The sequence below is a fragment of the Gavia stellata genome, chromosome 24 (genome assembly GCF_030936135.1).
Source record: "Gavia stellata isolate bGavSte3 chromosome 24, bGavSte3.hap2, whole genome shotgun sequence".
Classification (NCBI taxonomy): Eukaryota; Metazoa; Chordata; class Aves; order Gaviiformes; family Gaviidae; genus Gavia; species Gavia stellata.
Genome location: NC_082617.1, coordinates 71,230 through 84,272, shown reverse-complemented (window position 1 = coordinate 84,272; position 13,043 = coordinate 71,230). Strand labels below are relative to the sequence as shown.

The 13,043-nt window shown below is 49.3% G+C and overlaps 1 protein-coding gene across 1 annotated transcript; it reads right to left on the bottom strand.

Annotated features, from left to right (window-relative positions):
* Positions 1-3,752: 3,752 nt before the first annotated feature.
* On the bottom strand, positions 3,753-12,116 carry LOC132319103 (exocyst complex component 7-like). The gene is made up of 7 exons (XM_059829009.1): positions 12,040-12,116; positions 11,152-11,217; positions 9,899-10,083; positions 9,122-9,227; positions 8,401-8,623; positions 6,922-7,089; positions 3,753-3,796 (listed from the first exon to the last, which is right to left on the bottom strand). The coding sequence occupies exons 1-7, from the start codon at positions 12,097-12,099 to the stop codon at positions 3,753-3,755; spliced, it is 852 nt and encodes a 283-aa protein (XP_059684992.1). The 5' UTR covers positions 12,100-12,116.
* Positions 12,117-13,043: the final 927 nt, after the last annotated feature.

Sequence of the window (13,043 nt, the reverse complement as noted above, 5' to 3'; positions counted from 1 at the left end):
AATTTCTATCACGTACATCCAGAACACTTACAACCCAACACCCTTGCAGTACCCCCAAACACCACAAGCACCCATGCAGCCACTACTCCAAATGGATGATTTGGGAAGCTGTACTTACACACCGCGCTTTAACCCTTTGCTCACCTCACGGGATGTAGGTCAAACATTGGAGGCTGAAGCTCAGCGAGCTCTGTAGCAGTTATTCCAGCTGCCCACAGATCACAGAGGTGCTTATAGCCACCTTTTCTTCCTACTGCAGCAACTTCTGGCGCCATCCTAAAGGGTAAAACACATTTTTAGATAAACTTCTCGCCACAAATCAAACATTCTTCTGTATGCAGCGGTTTACTACTCTTTTTCCTAAAGCTCTCAATCTATAAGCTCACAGCATATACACTTCCACATGTGGATATATACACAGGCGTGCTTGTCTGCGCGCACATGTGCGTGCAAAAAGTTACGTAATGTGTACGTGAAGTTCTCCTCAATCACCTTCTAGTAACTAACAGGCAGTTTCCAAAACAGCTATTTCGCTGTTTTCAGTGGATGAAACCAATCTGCCTCAGGCTGTTCTGCAGGCACACAACAAACTACCCCTCCACAGCCAAAGAGCCTAAGGGGTCATTATTCAGCTACAGTAAAACCCAAATAATATCCACATTCACACACTGCCCCAGAAAGGGATCAACTGACCTTGAAGAGAAGAATTCTAACCAGAAAGAACTCACAAAATGTCAGCGGGGCTCCTGTCATTCCGGCTCGGCTGCTCCGGGCTCGACTCCGCTCGGCGGGACTCGGCTCAGCTCGGGTCGTTTCGGCTCCGCTCCGATCCGCGGGCTGGGCCGGGCTCGGGTCGTTTCGGCTCGGCTCGGATGTTCTCGGCTCGGCCCGGCGGGACCCGGCCCGGCTCGGATGTTCTCGGCCCGGCGGGACCCGGCGGGGCGGGTCTGGGCCGGGCCCGGTGCCGGTGCCGCAGCCCCCGCCCAGGCGAACCGGCCCGGGCGCTGCCCACGCAGGAGCTCTCCTCGGGCGGGTCCCGGGACACCCCTGCCGAGCTCCGCCGAACCCCCCTCGCTGGGCGGCAGCCGGCGGGACCGAGAGACCCCGGCGGGCGCAGGGCAGAGGCGCGGCGGTCCCGGCCCGCCCCTCCCCGCCCCTCCCGGGACAGAGGGGTCCGCAGCGGCTGTCCCGGGGCTGCTGCCCCACGCCCACCCGTGCGGCGGCACCGGAGCGGGTGGAAGAGGCCCCCGGCTGCCGACCCCAAACGCGCCCCCCCGCAGGAGCTCCCCGGAGCGAGGGGGCCCTGGCCGGGGACGCCCGGCGGGCTCCAGCACCCTTCCCTGGAACGAGTTTATTTAAGCCGGTCCTCTGAATCCCAGCATGGAAGGTTTGCTGCTTTTCCTCAGCTGTGGAAGCAGGGCTTCGCAGGACGGACCATTCCTGTCCGGTAGCACGTTGCCTGCTCCCCAGAGCCACAACCGCAGCCACTGGGTTAGACCTGCAGAAAGAGGTGCCTTTCCGAGGGGTATTTTCTGAGCACACTCAATACAGACCCATCAGGAGCCCCACAGCCAAGACAAGGAATGATCTCTGGCGTTACAGGAAGCGATAAAAGGGTGACAACCTCTGGGCTCAAGAGAGCGACTGCAGCAGCAATTCCCATCACAGGCATCATAGAATAACGGATGCTGCCCACCCATGTCTAACTCGCATTAAGTCACCCTAATCCCCAAGACACTTCTCTTCTAAGGAACTGCAAATCAATTAAAACCATGGGAAAAAAATAACACTGGGTTAAAAAGATTTATACTTAACACACACAAAAACCAGACAGAACTGAACAAAAGCCAATGCTGGATATACAGCTAGAAAGCACAAAACAAAGCATTCATGTGACAACTGAAGACTAAGCGCTGCTTCCACATTAAAAGGTTAGTCGTCATGCAACAAGCTACAATTATCACAAGCACATGGACACCCTCTCACAGCAGAGCTTTGCTGTTGCCTGCACAACAGGGAACAAAGGTTTGGGAAGGTAGAAGGAGTTTCTATAGGAGACCTGAGTAAATGGAGAAGGATCCAAGAAATAAAAATGCTGCTGCCAAAATTAAGAATTGTTCTTCCGCTTCAAAGTAATAAATACTTCCAACATGCAAAAAATCCCTACTTCCACCAGTAACTGTAAGCCACAGTGCAGCTTGGAAATGAGTGTTGGCTGCCCAAGTGCTGAGGGCCGCTATCCTGAGGGGAAGCCCAAGTACACACTGCTGCAGAACAGTATCCTGGGGCGCAGGACAGCTCGATCCCATGAAGGGATACGCCGCAGGGGGAAGGAAACTTCAGGTCCCCCAGACAGTGCATCTCTAATGGGGGAGAACAGGAGAGAGGTGTTCCCACTGAATTACCAAGCTGCCTTAACCTGGGGCACTTACTAAATAACAGAACTTGTTGCCAGTGAAACATTACCTTTTAGGAACCATTTTTCTTCTACCAGTTCAGAGTGTTCTCAACCACTCAGTAAAGTAAAAATCATATCCATAAAACACATTCTTCCAGTAGGAAACTTCTCCCCTCTAACCGCACACCAGGGAGGAGGGAAGACTTACACCCTCGCTGTGCTGATGCATTTGCTCCTAGCCTCTGCCATACGACCAAGTGAGAGGGCTATGCCTCTTCTTCCAAGCTTCCTGAGGCCCTTCGTACCCAACACTTCCACTTTATTCTTAGCTGCTTTCAGAAACCTTAACGGCTTGGGCACAACAGCAAGTTCCTCTGAGCAAGCAGGGCTGTAGCAAGCTCTGGAGATAGGCACTAAGCTCTTTCTTACTGCTGTTACCAGGGCCCAGCTGATGCAGAGCAGCTCAACCCAGGTACTGTTCTTCTACCAGTTCTTTCATCTTCCCCCACTTTCAAGCATCCAGGGGGAGGGGGGGAAAAAAAAAAGAATAAAAAAAGATGGTAAATTGGTGTGAGAACCAAGCAGACAGTACAACTGCTGCTGCTGTCAATAGGATCTCACTTCACAGGTATGCAGCGCACGACTCCACAGCCCACCCCTGACAGTTTCTTCTCAGATGAGCTGAAACACCACTGCTGCATTTTATTTGCATAAGCACAATTACCTGTGTTTACGCTGACACACACTGAGTGTTCAGTGTTCACGGGCATCACTTCAGTGCTCCTGTATCCCTCTTACTTAGTATTTTAATTAGGCTTTAATGGATTCTAGTGGAAGCCAAATGCTTTTGTTCCACAATTGTTTTCCCCTTTTAGGCAGCTCGCAAACCAAACGGGACCGGACCACGTTTCAGCTACTAATGAAAACATCACATTCAAGCTAGGCAGCGATCAATATGGGAAGCAGGAACAGGCTCTTTATTCTGCCACACAAAGACTCCACAGCCTGCCTTCCAGGTAGTACCTCACCGCTAGGTAAACTGGAGCATTAAGTAAACTGAAAAAGGGCTCCCCTATAGCTTGAAAAGAGCCCCCAAAACCCCCAAAAGTCAAAAAAACACCTGAAACTTCTGCTCCTGGGGCCCAATTGTTAAATAAAATGGCTTTGGGGCATGCATGAGGCACAGTTTTCCAATTGCACATTGTTTCTCTCTTCCATTAAGCAGTTTCCTAACCAAGCAGAAGGGCAACGCATCCTCTTTTTTTAAGCACCAGCTGCAGGAGTCTGTCAGCTAAAGTTCTCCGGCTTTTTTGTAGGCAGCAAAGATGGGTGCCCCTACCAGCACCTTCTGGCCCTATCCTTCCCTGGCAATGCAGAGCTTCTGAGCTACCTGCTGCTCTAAAGCCAAAAAAAAAAAAGCACTGGGTCTACCGGAATCACAAAGAAGAGGTATTTTATGTGCATGTGTTTGCAGCAGGATGATTTGGGAATCTGAATACACCTGCCCTCTGAGACAGACTGCTGACATTTCAAACAGCAAACTACAAAAAAAAAAAAAGCCCACAGATTGCTTCATCAGTTCAACTTGACTTGGCAAGTTTCATTTAAAGAGGAGGCAACTTTACTTTAGAAGCACCTCCAGCAGTCAGATTTTCAACTGCATGCTGTAACAACGGGAGACGGTACAGGGTACATCAACAAATAAAACACTAACGCAGAGATTAAGACCCTCTGAAACAACACATGGATATGGAGCATGTTCTCCAGAATCCAACATAGTACCTGGGGGAGACGCGGGGTCCTCTGCTTTGTTACCCTGTCCCTAACACCTCACCTTCCCTTTAGCTGTAGCCTCTCTTGCTCTTTGCTTTGTGGGTAAACAAGTTACAGCACATCAGATTTAGTTTGTTATTTATCCCTTGCAACAGGTTTAAGTGTGCATTGGGGTGTGCACTGGGATATTCTTCCTTAAGGAAATCAAATTGGAACTGTGAGAAAACCCCCTTGTCTGAAACCCAAATTGGCAGAACTTGACTTTACTTACTGAAGCAGTAGCACAGAAAAAAAATTCTTTGTCCATAATTGAAAAAAGGCTAAAACCAGGGGAATCAAACACCACCAGATGAATATTGCTATGAAGAGGGCCACTGTGCCAGTGTGAAGAGGGTATAAGACCTCCACCTCAAGAGCTGTCCTTGAAAGCTGATGGAACTGCAGAAAAAACAGTGAATCTCTGCTCAAAGACTATTTTTTTCCTCCATTTTTAATTTCACTTAAGTAGAATTTAGTAGCCAGAAGAGATGGCTGGTGTATGAGGTTTAACCACCCCTGTCCTTCAAGAGCTACAGTCTGGTTCTCTGTCCTTGTTCACAGAAGATAGTGGCTAATTTGTCTCCAATCTTTTCTTGAGATTAACAATACCCCAATAGATCATTTGAATTGTGCTTTCCTTCATACACTGTCAGCTCTTTAAGTGCATTCACACCAATGCTCTGGGCCTTCTAGCTGGCCATCTCACAAACTCCAATTAAACTGGGCAAAAAGATGTGAAAATCTCCTGGCAAACCTACAGCCGAGACATTCATCATGACAAGTAATTCTGGATGGCCAAATGCATCCATTTTGGAGGAACCCTGTTGGTAGAGAACAAATGCTTGTGCTCTCAGACATGTGGGCTCCTTTCTGTACTCTCTGTGTGAGCATCCAAGATCTGAGACCCATTAAAAAATCCTAGTGATTTTCTTTTCATCTGCTCAAAAAAAATCTCATCCATCTATTTACCTAGGGCATAGGGGAGATGTTACCATTTGGCAGGCTGCTCAGAAATGTTTGCTGACCCTGCTAACTTCACAGCAATCAAAACCCAGGGATCTTTTCAGTATCCGGTGATAACCAAGAACTGTGGACCAAACCTGAAGCACCTGCAACCCGAGTTCCCCATGGCTCAACTTCAGATCCCCCATCTGGCATCTTTCCAGTACAGTGCTACTGAACCACACAAAAATAATTTTTACCTATTGTAATCATGTTGTTGGGCAGGAGAGACTGCTCAGGAGCTGAACACAAATGACTGCCATCATGCTTAGGAACCATTTAAACCACTGATTTTCTGCCATCTGCAGCATAGCTAGTTCTCCTCAGCAGGAGGATATTGTCCTCTACAGGCCTCCCAACACTGAGGGCAAATTCTTAGGCAAATAACTACCTGTCAAACTCCAGAGGAAAGCCAAGTGTGGGGTAAGACATACTCTTGTCAGGTGGTGCTCTGCTGACAGGGCAAAATCCACTGAAATTCACAGACTATCTGCATTCACCAACTGCAACTCACACATCAGCTTTCAGGAACAGCTCCAGGAAACAGCAGCAATGGCACAGATTGATTTTAAAAGACCAGAGGGGTTATCTCTGGATGTCACAGCCTTCCCCAGCCAGCCCCCCTTCTCCAAATATCCCAGGCACACCCTCTGCTTTAGCAAGAAGAGACCCAGCAAAGCCTCTCCACACACAGAAGTGAAGAGAGCGAGCACCAGGGCCAGCACACGCGCACATAGACACACATTACCTGGGATGAGGACTGCATTCACATCAGGATTATAAAAATAAACACAGCACAATTAAAATGGGTATTTCTTTTCCTCCCTTTCCCCATCCCATCCATTTCCAGTCCCTAGCCACATTTCTTACTAAGTTTTTGAACCCAATAAGAGTATTTGACAACACAGGAAAAAAATATTAGGGTGGGAGAGTATTGGCCAGGTAAACCCACAGAAATACGAACTTCTCTGACTTTGATCACTATTGCAGAGGGTGCTGTGACACACAGCGGGACAATATCGCTGTGCTGCTGCGGGAGGTATGTGCTAGCTTTTGCTGGCCCTCCTGGCTGTGCTCCCACTAGATGGCACGTTTCAGAGATGGGAATTCCAGCTCTGCGCTCCGGTACACCGGAGTGAGCGGCCTCACCAGCTGCAGAAAATGCAGCAAAACTCCATTATGAGGAGAGGTGGAGTAAGCCACCAACCACATTCCTAGTTCCTCCAAAGACAAGCCAAGGCAAAAGCTTAACAGCCCTTCCAAAATTGAGACCACTTTGGATCTCATGTCAGTAGGCACCTACCTAGTCCCCATCTCAAGTCCTGATGAGTTCTTGGTTTCCTAGCATAGTAATAATTTATTCATAACTAATGATTATTAAAGTGATGTGTTTTATCAGATCACAGTTTTCTATTTTGCTGTGGCACAGTCTGTATTCCATATTCCAAGGCTGAGGACAGGTGCTCTCTGATCATATCCTTTTATAGCCCTTTTATAACAGAGACAGAAAATGCCTGTAGCCTCAATGCTGAATCCAGGGCAGAGAAGAGGCGCTTATCTCCAAAGTCTTACCCCTGCTTCTGTCCTAAGCGCACATTTTAGACACAGAGGCTACCTCAGCAGTGAGAAGGCCTACAGATAGGTGTTTGATAGCCAGGCAAGAGGATACACAGTACAGCAATCCCCCCCCCACCCCTTCAAGAACTCACCTGGTCTCTTGAGTGGCTTTTTGGTGGGGGTGTCCTTCCTTTTGTTCTGAATGGCAGGGGAATATGGCACTCCAGTGGAGGAGCTGTTCTTACGGAAATGGTCTTTCAGCCCCTTGATGGAGCGGTCAAGCTGGACAGAGTGGATTTGGAAATAAACAGGCACAAAATCTAGGGAGACAAGGTAGAAACAAGATTATAGGCAAACAGGGAACACTATATGATAAAACAAACCTTTCCTGAAACACTCTGTGCCCCTAAGGGGCCCTAGTAGCATTGATGTGGGACCCGAGGTGTTTTTCCCTCCCAGAGCCTCTCCTATTTTCTTCAAAAACTACTACTTCTTCTTCCTTCCCCCACAGTATTCATTCCAGCCCTCCCACCACACACAACAAGTCTGTGCACCAAGAGCACATCAGTTGTGGAACTGATGGGAGACATTTGTGCAAGACATTGTCAATTCAAGTGCTCAGTTTCTAACATGAGAGACTTTACACACTGCTCAGGATTCAGGGCATTCAGGAACTAAATGAGGCGTTCATCATCTGAAAGCAGAATACAAACTGACTAACAAAATATGCTATATATGCTTCAGTCGCCTTTGATCATGGAAAAGTTCTTAAGAAGCTTTTAAAAGATGTTTGTCATACTTGGTAAGCACAGTAATCCCCACTCAGAAGCAAATCATTGAGGTGGGGGGTGATTCTAGTAGCTATATGTATGTGAAAGTACAGGTTTCCTGTAACAAGTCCACAAAATTGTTCACTCCCAAAGAAAAAGTTAATAAAGGAGTATAAAGCTGTAGGCAGATTTTGATGCTGCAGAACAGGAAAGAAGAGACATGTGCTGACTGAAGAAAGTCTTCTGTGCTGCTTCCCCCTCCCAGCCCTTGGTCACATTTACTACAAAAAGTTCTGTTCATAAATAGTTCCCAAATGGGAATAAGTGACCAGTGTCTCACACATTTATAACACTTATAATGATGGAGCACTAGATAGTTGCAGCTCCATCAGAAGGCATCACAGATGCGAGTTCAATGGATTTCTGCTATAGGACAGGCTATGCATTAAGACAATTTATGCTTTATTTACACAGCTCGCTCTCTCATCATATTCACCAGATCATTCTGTTCAACTGACAAACCATCACTCACTACAAATGCTGTAAAAAAAAAAAAAAGGAGGATCTTAAGAAGGTGATTGAAAGGAGACTGAACTACTCACCTAAAAGGTGCCACTAAGGCAGTCACTAGTTTTGCTAGCGCTGCTAGCTACCAACAGCAGTGCGAGTCATGATTTGTTAGCCACAGCAGCACCTGAGCAGAGGCTTCAAGGCTGAAGGTGTGTGATCTACAATCAAAGCTGTACAGGGCTACACACAACCCTCAACACCCTACTTTTGGTCTCAGCCACATGCAGTAAGTAGTTGGAGAGCACTCACCTGATACAGAACTACAAGGGAACAATACACAGCACTACCAACCTTGATTCCTGCCGTTTTCCACCAGCCAGCCAGAAATGCGGATGATATCGTGCAGGACGCTCTCCGGGAGGTGCTCCAGAGACATCTCCTCCTGCATCTCCATTTCATCATCCCCGCTGATCAGGTCCAGGATGAGGATGGGTGGGACCGGCTTGCTGTGTCGTGTCATCAAGCTGCGGAACTCTGACTCCAGGGACTCCTTGCCCCTCTCAAAGAGGGATTTCTGGCACAAAACAGCAGAAGGACAGAAGCAGCACAGGGCTTCTGTAATCAGTCACTCACAAGTATTTCTGTATAAGAACGTACTTTCTGCAGCGTTTCTAACCACATGCTTCAAACTCCAACACCTGTAACTAAGAAACTTTTAAAGCAAATTAAATTAAAAAAGGCTTGGGAGTTGCTCAGTTTTCAAGTGGGATTTAAACAGATCTCCCATTCCGTTCAAGCAGTTGAAGGACTGACAAGAGCTGCTCAGGAAGAGGTTCAATCAACTCCACCACACGTGCAAGATGCACTTTCAGAAGTCCTATGGCACAATGCATAGAGAAAGCAAAACGCCACAAGCAGAAACGCTGCCGAGTGCAGACTTAAACAGAAGCCAAAACAATTGTTTCTTTAGCTGTGCCCAAACACCTTCTTTACAAGGCAGCAAGCAAGAGGGCAAGCAGCAGGGCTACATCTGTCCCTCTTACCCATGCCAGGTTCCAGACCCATGACCTACCACGCGGTTCAGCTCTGGGCTGTCTGGATTGTTGTCCTGGAAGTATTCCACCGCCTTCTGGATTTTGTCCATGCAATTCAAGTACTCCTCCAGCCTCCCAGTGGGGCTGAAAATAAAACCAAAAAGAAACAGAAGCAGCAAAGAAAGAAGGTATCAAGAAAGCACCAGACCAAACTCAGGATAAAAATAACAAGGAACATTTAAATTGCCTTTTCTTCAACTAGGAGGAGGTCATGGGATTCCCTTTTGCCTCCACTCAATAGCACAGCAGAATACCCAATCCATGCAGCAAGTGCAGAAGTACTGATGATGGAGCAGCACACAACTCTCAGCCTTGCCATCCTTTCCCAGTCAGGCCCTGATGGGAAGGTAGAGGAAGCTGCACATCCCACCCCAGAGAAGGGCCATCACAGCACCTTCCCAGAGACTGAAAGCAGGCTCCAGAACAGTTCTGATTCATCCTGGATGCAGCGACAACATCAAGAGGGCAGGAAGAACCTTTGGGAAAAGGGTGGAGGAAAGAAGAGAAGCCACCAATGCTCATGAGATTCATATGGCAGCATGTCTGCAAATCCTGGAAGAAACACCAGGGTCTGAGCAGACTTTGCCCTCTGGGGATTGCTGAAGGTCAAGTCAGGCAGCTTCATTGTGGACTGACAGTGGGAAAAGAGTGTGGGAAGGGTACAGGGAACATTACGATGAGTGTGTGGAGTCAGGTCCCCTACCAAAAGTTCAACAGGATGAAGCACCCCAGTAAGATCTAGCTGCTCAACTCACCCTTCCTTTATGATCTTCTCTGTGTCCTTAGCCACATGGTAGTAACTGATGACGTGATCCAAGCAGGACAGGGCCTTCTCCACGTTCTCCTGCAAGCGCTGCAGGTTCTCTGTCTGTTTATGGACAGGGATGATCGAGTTCTCCAGCTTCATCAAACGACTTTCAAAGGAGGAAAGAATAGAAACCTACACGCCAAGAGAGAAACAGAGAGCTGAGGACATCCTTCCACCTGGACCCATACAGTTGGACAGCAGTTAGAGCAGGGCAATCAGGGACCTTCAAGTCCCAGCTTCACTTTTTGGGCTCTGCTACTAATTTGCCATGGCTCCTAAAGCAGGCTGTTTAATCCCTCTATGTCCTAATTTCTATTAATAATCACAAAATAGATCACCTGCCATACAGAGACGGGCCAAGCTTGAATTAGATGTTTGTAAAGTGTGAAGCTAATGTTTCCAGACAGTACTAAGGAGGAGCAAAATTTTATTTGACAGCAGAAAACAAAACCCCAGGAACTGCCTAGAGGTGCCCTAGGTAAAAAGAACAAAAACATAAACCGGCTGCCACTTTGCTCCATACCACTAAGACCCACATATGAGATGCACAACACGACGACACAGGACCAGTATAGCGAGAACCTTCTTTTCCATCATAGACATTTAGTTTTTAAAAGGGACTGCGATATTGCTTCCGAAAGGTGGAAAACCTCTTAGTAAGCTCATAAATGGAGCCTTAATGTCATCTTTTCCAGCAAAAATGTAATTCTTTCAAGACTCACTCCTACGTTATGTTTTCCACACTTCTCTGGCAGTGCCTCTATGACCTTCTTGAAGCACTAAGCCCAAAACGGGACATAGTATACTAGCTGAGGGCTTAGGAGCAATTAGAGCGTGGTAATTACTTTCTACCTCCTAAGCAGAACACTCCCAAAATAAAACTCCAAACGAGACCTGACTTTAGGAAGCAACAACATGATGCTGTTGCACAAACTAGTCTGGGGTCTATTAATACCTATTCCCAAGAGAGAGGACAGACTCATTTGAGCCCTCATCTCCTCAGGAGAGAAGCTTAGGATTTAAACATTCATCAGTTTCCCACTTCGCCCAGCCACTGAAGTGTCAAACACAGATGCAGAGGAAGTGGTTCATTACTCTGCATTCCTCAGATAGGCACAATGACAGCCTTGAAAACAGACTGTCCTAAGAAAAAGTAAACCAAGGCCCAACATTAGGGCTGAACTTCAAGGACCTCCTTACCATGTTCTCTGTAAGCTGGTCACTCTTCTCAAGGCTCTCTTTGATAAAGGACAGGGGTTCTTCTTCCTGTCAGCAGGATGAAAAACTAGTCTTCAATTCTGAACATGGAGCATTTAAGTCACTACATGCTATACGTACGTTTTTACAAGTCCTGGTAAACACTGCAGCAAACAATGTTTGATCTGATGCTGACACCACATTTTAATATGCCACCTCTTCGCAGAAATCACAACTGACCCAAGGTGAGAGACACATAACATAAGTGAGGGTTTTATGGATTACTCATTTCCCTCTAATAGCCCAAGCCCATGAGCCTTAGCACACTGAAGTCACAGCACAATATAACGTTAACACCTTTACCACAGAGGCACACTGGCACAAGACCACATTTGCCTGCCACAGCACAACACAGGTGTTGCACAGGCACCATCCAAATCCCCCACACAGCCGTGAACTCAAGCAGCCAACGCAAAGCAAACACCAAGGGCTGTTTTCAAGTCACCAAAGCCCAGAGATGGGGTGGGGGGGATGGACGGGACACAGCAACCTGCAAGGGCTGGCCCCACAGGCTGGACCTGGGGACCTGAAGGGAGAGCCCCCAGAAGCTACCAGGCCCTAAGAGCGGGGCCCCGGCCCCAAAGTGGGCGGCAGAAATACCTCCTGACCCTGAAAACTAAGGGCCCTCGGCCCTGAAGGGGACCTGGGGATGCTGACAGGCCCGGAGCGGGGTGACCAGGCCCTTAGGGGGTCGCGGGACGCTCCCAGGCCCGGAGGGGGCCTCCGTGCCAGCTCCCAGGCCCATCTCCTAGGCAACGCGCTGGGGCTGCGGGCCCGGGACCAGGCCCCGGCCCCGGCAGGGCCCGCAGCAGGGCCCTAGCCCAGCCCTACCTGCTTGAGCTTGCCCTCGATCGCCCTCCTGCGGGCCGACACCTCCTCGGCGGGGATCATCCTGCCGCGGAGCGCCGGGGCCGCGCTCCACCGTTCAGTCCCACTGCAGACACCCTCTTCCGCCCTCCCGTCACTGCCGCGGCGCCATCTTGGGAGCGGCAAGACACATTGAGCATGCGCAGCACGACCAAGGGCCCTCTGGAGAGTGGTCTCCATTTAAGTAGGGGCCGGAAAGGCACCGGCCCTGAACGCGCATGCGCTGTTGTCCCAGAGGGGAAGAGGCGCATGCGCACTGCCCCTCGTGACGGGCAGTTTGGGAGTAGTGGGCAGCTGCGCCGCCATGTTGGAAGTGGTGTGGCGGGTGCCAGGGTGGCACCCCATTTCTGTCAGGGCAGGACTGGCTCCCCAGGCCCGCCATCCCCACTACGGCCTGGCCGAGTCGAGCTCCTCCAACCCCAGTATCACCGACGTCCCCACAGGACACGACGTCCTGAGGGGGTCCAAAGCCACCCAGCCTTCCCCCCTGCCAAGCTGCTGGGGCGGCCAGGCCCAGGGCCACTCTGCCACACACCGTGAGGGAGAAACGAGGTGTGGAGGAAGATTACAGGGGTTTGAGCCCAGGGAAATTAAATTGTAGAGATTTGAGTATGAATTACGGAAATGTAGACATTTGCAGGAGTGCAGGTCACTCCACTCCCATCCAGCGTCCATTTTCCAGAAAGAAAGGCTACCACCACAGGGAAGGTGCTGCCTTCTCCTGCGGCATAGGTGGGGATGGCCGGGTTTATCACACGCTGAGGCAGTTACGGGGCTCTGCAGCCTCACAAACCACATCCAGCCTGGCACAGGGAGCTGCTTTTATCAGTACGGACAGTCCCAGCCTGCCGTCTCATGGGGCACCGAGGCAAGGCCCCTGCTGCGTGAAGGGACTGGTGTGTTCTCATCCATCTTCCCCTTGTCAAACCACCCCGGGCTCTGGAAAGGAGCTGAAACAGCCCGACTGG

Bases quoted from the DNA above. Each gene is read 5' to 3' on its own strand.
- LOC132319103 (XM_059829009.1), bottom strand. From the start codon at position 12,099: ATGATCCCCGCCGAGGAGGTGTCGGCCCGCAGGAGGGCGATCGAGGGC. The intron at 10,084-11,151 runs GTAAGGAGGTCC...CTTGGCGTGTAG, and splicing joins ACCAGCTTACAGAGAACATG to GTTTCTATTCTTTCCTCCTT. The intron at 7,090-8,400 runs GTTGGTAGTGCT...TTGTCTCCCTAG, and splicing joins GGAAAACGGCAGGAATCAAG to ATTTTGTGCCTGTTTATTTC.